This window comes from Oreochromis niloticus, linkage group LG9, assembly GCF_001858045.2.
Source record: "Oreochromis niloticus isolate F11D_XX linkage group LG9, O_niloticus_UMD_NMBU, whole genome shotgun sequence".
Classification (NCBI taxonomy): domain Eukaryota; kingdom Metazoa; phylum Chordata; class Actinopteri; order Cichliformes; family Cichlidae; genus Oreochromis; species Oreochromis niloticus.
Window position 1 is genome coordinate 3167514 of NC_031974.2, and position 8549 is coordinate 3176062.

An 8549-nucleotide genomic window follows, 5' to 3' on the forward strand; every position below is an offset into this window, starting at 1 on the left:
CACCCAGGGTGAGATCTAAAACCTGCAGGACACTGGACTGTGAGGCCTGGAGTTCCCCACCCTCTAGAACCTTTATTTCTGTGATATAACAACTGACACAGCCTCCTCGGTCAGCTGGAGTCGATGCTTCCTGATGTGAGGGTTTCTGCATGTTCTGATTGGTCGGAGAATAAAGTGTCCAGCTGAGTCCATTTTACCTGAATGTGCTGACGCTCAGCGGTCACTGAGGCTGGATGGATGGCGCCCGCTGCAAGACACAGCTGAGCTGTGAACCAATCACTGAGCTGTAAAACTGTCTGAGATTATGTGAATAAATTTGTACCTGCAGATGATCAGTGGTGATGTTTTACTGGTTTGTGTGCAGCACAGCTGTTTACTCACAGCTGGACTGAGCAGGTTTCTATTTACACGAGACAAAACTGTGCGAAAGTCTTGAGCCACCCCTTATCCCTTTATACAGGTCTTCTTTGGACATTGGCTCCTTTTTCACTCATGTCCATTCCTTGTACCTGACATTGTCACATGTATCTGAACTCAATCATTCAAGCATTAAAAGGCTCCCAACGCGAGGGATGAGTGTTGTGTCTGCACACCCGAGCAAAGAGCCAGGTGTAAGGTGTTTTTGTCGACTCTTTGCTCCCAGCAGTCACACAAACATTTCTTTAGCCGACCCTTTAAACTGCCAAAGATAACACAGTTACACTCCTCCTTCACACCGATTGGTCACCTTTAATATGAACTAAATCATGTGACTGAACCTTGAGAAACCACAGAAGCAGTGATGTAACCATCTTTAATTAAACCATGACACAGACAAATAAAGTTTGATTCAAACTCCTTCTACCATAATCTCAGCTGATCTGTGACCAGCCCGCCAGCCAATCAGCTGCCTCTGCTTGTCTTTGAACATCATGTGACCCTCTGAGAGCTCCGTCTGTTCGTCAAACCCTGCAGAGCTGCTCGGGTGCAGCAGAACTCCGTGACTGCTGTCAGGTGGCGTCCAGCTGCTGTGCGGTGTCCACGTCATCCTCAGATAGCTCTGCTGCACAGTCCACCACCGTCTCCTCCTGTTTGTACGTCAGAGCCGCGTCGTCATCAAAAAGAATGGGCGGGGCTTCCTCGTCTGGCAGCGTCCCGACACCGTGCATGCGCTTCCTGTGCTGCTGCAGGTTGCCGTGGCGGTTGAAGCAGGCCGAGCAGAGGTCGCAGGCAAACGGGCGCTCCCCGGTGTGGATGATGACGTGCCTGGCGAGCTGCGAGCGACACTTCTTGTCCTTGCCGCAGATGTGGCAGACGAAACTCTGCGGCAGGCGCGCCCCGTTGGCATGGACGACCTCTCGGTGCCTCTTCAGGTGGCTGAGGCGGCGGAAGCGGCGGCTGCAGAAGTCGCAGGTGAACGGCCGGGCGTCGCTGTGGATGGTGGAGTGGCTCGCCAGCAGTGACCGAAACTTGAACACCTTGCTGCAGACAGGGCACGGGAACGCCTTCTCAGAGGTGGCGGTGCTCCTCCTGTGGCCAGCGCCGGCGTCGCCTGCCCTGACCCGCAGGTGTACGCGGACTTGGTGTTGTTTGAGGCAGGCGGCACGCTGGAAGCTGCGCAGGCAGACGCCACAGCGGTGAGGCTTGTCACCCGTGTGGATGCGGGCGTGAGCAGTGAGCAGCGCCTCCGATTTGAGCCGTTTCCCACACACGCCGCAGGCGAACGGGGCGTCTGATGGGCTGTCTTCTCCGTTGACTTGGTTGCTGTGGACCAGGACCTTGTGGCGTTTGAGCTGGTACTGGCGAGCGAACTTGCGGCCGCAGATGTCGCAGAGGTGCGGCCGCTCACCCGTGTGCGTCTGGAAGTGGACGGCGAGCTGCGACCTACACTTAAACTCTTTGCCGCAGAAGTCGCAGAGCAGCGAACTCGGCCGCGGGGGCTCGGCGGCACCGTCCACGTGCACGACCTTCTTGTGGTGCTCCAGGTCATTGGCCCTCATGTAGGCCTTGGGGCAGAGGTCGCAGCTGTGCGGCTTCACCCCCGAGTGGATGACCTCGTGCGTCTTGAGCCGCGAGCGGCAGCTGAACGTCTTGCCGCAGACGGCGCACAGCCACGCCTGAACCTGCCGCTGTTTCTCCCGCTTGGCGACGCCGTCTGGGTGCAGCCGATTCAGGTGGTGCTGCAGGTTGTCGCGGCGATTGAAGCGCAGCTCGCACAGGTGGCAGGCGAATGGCTTCTTCCCCGTGTGGATGAAGGAGTGGCGAGCCAGACTCGACTTGTTCTTCATCACTTTGCCGCATACATCGCACACGGTGCTGTCGAGCTCCAGCTTCACAGCGGCCACATCCTGGGAGCCCGGCCGCACGGCTCCGGGAGCCGAGGGTGGCGGCTGGAGCGCAACACCTGCAGGGTCACGAGAGTAAAGCGTTAAACCAAGGATAACCTCAGATTAATCCTGATTTACACAAGAGTAAAAAACAACCTCACGACGAGTTAAAGTTGAGTTAATCCAGAGTTAAACCAGTCTAAATAAAAAGCTTAATATTTTTAAGCTACAAATATTAAATGTCAGTAAAATCTGACTCACCTCCTTCAGACGGAGTCCAGGTGGGGTCAGCTGTGTCGTCCTCCTCCACTGTCATGACCTCGGCCTCCTCCTGTTGGTCAGTGTCAGATGACTCGTGGCGGTGGCAGCGGCGACTCTGTTTGTCAGTGTTGAAGCTTTGAGGTACCGACCGCCTCCTCTGGGTCCTGGACTTGGCTGAGGTGGGTTCGTCGGAGAGTTTGGGGGCTGGGCGGATGATTCTGGTTCTGGTCCTGTTGGTGGTGCAATGCTGCAGCAGAGCGCCCCCGTCTGGTCCGTCAGGTCGGACGGCGATGCACTGAAGCAGCATCGCAGATGAGCCTGCACACAAAGACCGGCGTCAGAGGGGGACGAGGACCAGGACTCAGAATCTGAGTCTGTGATGCAAACTGACCGACAGAATCATCACTGACGGGTTAATCCCGGTTTTATTTGTGTAATACACAGACTACAAACACGACTATCACCACTGTACAATATTTAATTTACCTGCAATAGTCCACACTGGAAACAGAAACACTGTTTATTTTTCTAATATTTTATTAGGGGTGGGACTTTAACGCGTTAATTGTGATTAATTAATTTAAAAAACAAATTAACTAATTTAATCGCACTTTGCATTCCAAGCAAACCAACTACTGTCAGTGCATGATTTCCTTTTATACCAATTACAGTGATGCACAAATCAAAGCTACAAAGAATCCAAAGAAAGCACATTGCCAGGACTGATCGGACGCAAATTTTCCAAAGACTACCCGATGGAAGCTTTGATAAAAGTGAGGTTTTGTGCAAACTGTGCAAAAAGGAGTTTGGATCCCACCGAAGCACTTCAACCTTACGGTACCATCTAAATGCAAAACATGTTTCAGTGAGCACAGAAACTGTGGGAGCTGACCAAACTTGATGAAATGACTGGCTTCAGGACCAAAATTAGTAAGTCAACATTGGACAAACTATCTCACTATCTCCCAAAATTGATTGCTCTGGACTGTAGACCACTATCAGTGGTAGAAGATAGGGGGTGCTACAGTTTGTGTCAGGTGATCCAACTTTCCAACTGCCTGAAAGACTATTTCAAGTAAAATTCAGCTTTTTGACACTGAAAAGCAAAATTAGATGCATTACAGACAGCCCTGCTAACTACACCAGGAGCAACAGAAAGAGACACTCATGCAGGATGTTTCCACACGGTGGAGTTCAAGAGGCTGTTTTTGCTGCTTTAGACAAACAAAAGCACAAGCTAGTCATTTTAACTCCATCAGAGCTGGTAAACCACCAAAAGCTGGCCACTGTACTTGAGTCATGCAGGTAAATAAAACTATTTTTTTTACTTATTGTTACTGTTTCTTCAAAAAGCTCTGTAGTTGACAGTCATTGTGGAGATTAAGAATCACTTTCTTGAACTGTCTACTACAGGTTTGTGACTGAGCTTCAGCATTTCAGGAGGACACTGCTAATAAAGTTACACAAGTACACAGTGAATTCGTGTTTATTTTTATATTTACAAAATACCACAGTTTATGTCTTGTTCGTATCATTTTATTTTGTTGTATTCATCCAGGACACCTCAAAGGCCGGTCCATGAAAATAATGTCTGACATTAAACCGTCCGTGGAGCAAAAAAAAAGCTGTGGACCACTGATTTAGAGTGTCTTGCAAGGGGAGAGTGAGAAGAGGTTTGGACCAGACCTGCTGCAGGAACAGTGTAACGATGCCACTACAAAGGAGCCAGCAAAATACTATTTTGAAAATGTACTCAAAGTAACACTTTAGTTTAAGTCTTCCAATTTTATCCAGGAATATTATTTTGGTTTCTCTGTTTTGAATTGAAATGCAGTTTAAATGCTTTTCCCCATAAATTAAAAGAGCTTGAGTTTACAATATTCATGTGCATGTCTATTATTTGATTCTGTCGCACACTAAAATCCTTTAAAATTAAAAAACATTTGTGACATTCTATTCTATCCATTTGAAATAAACCTGACGTCTAAAGCTGGTTCAATCATTAGAACAGATCTATCAGCACTGATGCAACGATCAAAGCTGACCAATTAAAAATTCCACCTTAAAAGTAGCCCATGAGGTAAAGATGGAAATAAGTCCAGGAGCTTCTCGTGACGGAGACGCTCCATCACCATCATCACCACCGCTTAGACGTCTGAGAGACCGTCAGCGGCTCACAAATACTCAACCAATGGGTGAGGAGGAGCCCAAACAGCCACTGCTAACAGGGTGAGCAGCACGGCGTACAATCTCTCCGACCTCAGCTCCACCCGGGGTTGTAGGAAGCCCGCATTAACCTGCAGATGTGCACCTTTTCCAGGTCAGTGAGAAACAGACCTCAGTAGTGCATCAAACACCTTTAAACAACAAACCGCCAAAATCCATCAGAGAAGCTTCGCTGACCAGCAAAAACCCGAGACTCTCAGCGACCTGCACAAAGTGCAAACATGACAAACCAGCTCCGGCCCCCACACCAGCAAGCAGGAAGCACCGCCCAACTGGTCCCGTCGCTATGACGACAACAGTTGACAACCAACGGGCTTCAGAACAAAAGATGGCAGCAGGTGAAAAGTTCAGGTGAACCTCAGAAAGAACCGGAACATTATTTTATTTAACGAGCAACAAAAATACAGTATAGACAGAACAAAGTGAGGTCATGATCAGCTGACTCTGATTTGATTTTTAGGGAAAGCTCTGAACTGTTTCCAGCTCCTTCACAGATCATGGTTTTGTTATTATGGTACATTTATTTTAACATTTTTTAAATGTCATATTTTATTTATAAAATGTTAATAATGTGGGACTGTTAGATAGAAAAGCACAGAAGTGTTTGTATGAACGAGGCGGTGCTTTGAGTGAGAGCAGAGATCGCTGTAGAAGAACCAGTCTGTTTACCGTTTATATAACACTAATGTTCCATTTAAGTTTATCATTATTATTACATTTCACTATTACTTTATTTATTATAGTTGTACTACTTGCTTTAAATTTACATATTTAAATAAAGTTTAAAACTAACATTTAAATAAAATCTTTTTTTTCATTAAGTTCTTCCAAAGTTCCCTCCCTCCACCTGCAGGGCTGCGCTCTCACCTGAGTGTCTCCAGCTCAGCTGCTGACTCAGCAGGTCTACCTGGACGGCGGCGTCCCTCCTCTCTGCCGCCTCGCTCTGACAGCCCACCTCCTTTCTGTCCTTCTCGGGGCTCTCCCACTGGCAGCCCACCTCCTTCCTTCTCTCCTCTCCTGCAGATCCCAGCAGGAAGAGCTGCTTTCCTTCTGCGGGAGGCTCCATCTCCCACAGCGCCCCCTGCTGGTCCGAACAAACCACCGTCAGTTTATTTCAGCTGGTACCCGGACAGGAAGTAGTCACAGTGACTCCGCCCACTCAGACTGAAGCGCGAAGAGTGACTCAGATGGATAATCAACGATTTCCAATCGATAAGAATTCACCGCTTAAATGTTTGAAGCTGCATCACGTGACCACGAATTCACTCTGAAGGCTTTAAAGAGCGTATGGAGTTAGACTGCTCTCGGCCACCGTACCCACGCTAAAACAGCGCAAACTGCGCTTCATTACACAGCCACGCCCCGTCCGAGGATCAGTAACTTGACCATTAACAGGCACCGACAACCTCCTCAATAATGTGATCAATAACTTGTTGTTTATCTATGATCGGAGAGCCGTTAGCTCCATGCTAACAGCAGCTAGCAGAGGCTAACGGCCCTTTGACCGGCAGAAGGAGCCACGGAGCGCCTTGAGGTACCTGAGAGCGGCGGAGTCCGGGGGGAGAGCTGTGAGCGGAGAACAGCTTCAGTATGAATCCGAAAACTCGGAAAAACAACGAAACACAGCGGAACAGCAGGCCGCACACACTCTGCTGCTGCTCTTCTTCTGCTGCTCTGTAGCTTCCTCTGCAGCAGCTCAGTGCTGCCCCCAACTCAGCGGCCACAGCGGGAACTCTTCTTCTTCTTCTTCTTCTTCTTCTTCTTACATTTGTATTGGCGGTTGGCAAACAACTGAAAGGTGCATTACCGCCACCAACTGGTATGGAGTATGGTCTGGAACAACACTCAAAAAAAAAAAAAACAAAAAAAAAAAACAAAAAAAACCCCCTCAAATCCTGCCAAACAGGTTCCCCTCTTTTAAAAACAGAAATAAGGCCTGATAACTCTTGCTTCCCGATTCCTTTTGCAACAAATCAACAAGATCCAGTTTGATTTTTAGTTTACTGAGATTGTGAACCAATTGCCTCCTCTCAACCTGATACCTCTGACACTGCAACATGACATGTTCTACCGTTTCCTCTACCCCACAGTAATCACATTGTCCAGTACTATGTTTCCCTATCAAGAATAATGTGCCATTCAAGCCAGTATGTCCAAATCTCAGTCTGGATATGACCACCTCCTCCCGCCTAGTCCGTCCTGCGTTTCTCATTCCTCCCACCCTCCTCTGAATCTTATACAACCATCGTCCCTTCCTTTCCTCCTCCCACTGCTTTTGCCATCTTGCTCTCATACCTTGCCTTACCATACTCCTTATCTCTGCTTGGCCAACACTAACAGCCATGTCAACCGCCCCATGCCTTACGGCCTCCTTCGCAACTCTATCGGCCTGTTCATTTGCCCATACTCCACAGTGCGCTGGGACCCATAAAAACACTACTGCAAGTCCCATCATGTGCAGCCGGAAAAGTGTCTGCTGAATTTCCCCCAAAACATCTGCCCTACTGTCTGAGTGACAATGCTGTAGACTGACCAATGATGAACTAGAATCCGAACAAATGACAGCATGTAATGGCCTCACGTCCTCCACCCACTGAACAGCTAATAATATCGCAACCATTTCCCCAGTGTATACAGAAAGCCCATCACTAATCCTGTTACCCATTTCCACTGAAAACTCTGGTACCACAACTGCAACACCGGTTTGTCCGGTTGAGTTCTTTGAGGCGTCTGTATATATTTGAACATAACCATAATAGTGGTCAATGTAAGCCTGAACCACATGAGCGTTCGAAGTAAATGCCTTACCCTCATTCTTCTTGTTCAACAATGTTAAGTCTACGACAGCATCAGGAAGTAGCCATGGAGGCACTGCTGGTAACGGGACTCTGCGACTGATGTTCAACTGATCCAGATTAAATTCTGTTGCATGTCTACCCACAGTCCATCCAAAACTCTTCGTTTCCCTTTTTCCTTTCTCCCAGCAAGGTTTAAGTACTTCATGCGTTGGGTGATCCTGCCCGTGACCCTGTAAATTAGCCCAATAATGAAGTGCAAGCTGCTCCCTTCTCAGTCCCAATGGAGCGGGAACTCTTCTTCTTCTTCTTCTCCTTTATATTGTTTATTGGCGGTTGGCAAACAGCAAAATGGTGCATTACCGCTACCAACTGGTGTGAAGTGAGCACCGAAATGACACAACCCTCCCCCCAACAAATTATTCAAATCCTCACAAACAAATGAGTCTGACTTAAAAACAAAAATATGGCCTGATAACTTTCACTTCTAGAGTGCTTGTGAAATAAATCAACCAAGTCCAGGTTCACTTTCATATCGCCAAGCTTTCTGATCAATTGTCTTCTTTCAGCATCATATTTCTGACAATGCATTAAAACTTGCTGTGTTGTTTCTTCTTCTCTATTGCAGTCACACCTTCCTGTATGGCGTTTTCCTATTAAAAACAACATGCTATTCAAACCAGTGTACCCAAATCTGAGACGAGATATAACCGTCTCCTCTCCCCTGTTCCTTCCTCTGCTTCTCATTTCGCCTGTTTTCCTTTGGATTTTTCACCCTTTACTCTCTTCCTCCCATTGCTTTTGCCACCTTTCTTTCATTTTATTCTGTATTCTACTCTTGATCTCTGTCCTACTGATATCCATATCCACCAGCAGCCTCTTTGTAGCTTCCTTTGCCATTCTGTCTGCCATTCAATTTCCCTTCACTCCATGATGCGCTGGTACCTATAAGAAGGTAACC

At 47.9% G+C, this 8549-nt stretch overlaps 1 protein-coding gene across 1 annotated transcript; it reads right to left on the reverse strand.

Moving 5' to 3' along the window:
- Positions 1–709: 709 nt before the first annotated feature.
- Positions 710–6546, reverse strand: LOC102080469 (zinc finger protein 2). The gene is made up of 4 exons (XM_005461877.4): positions 6332–6546; positions 5661–5874; positions 2568–2885; positions 710–2383 (listed from the first exon to the last, which is right to left on the reverse strand). The coding sequence occupies exons 2-4, from the start codon at positions 5857–5859 to the stop codon at positions 990–992; spliced, it is 1911 nt and encodes a 636-aa protein (XP_005461934.1). The 5' UTR covers positions 5860–5874; positions 6332–6546; the 3' UTR covers positions 710–989.
- Positions 6547–8549: the final 2003 nt, after the last annotated feature.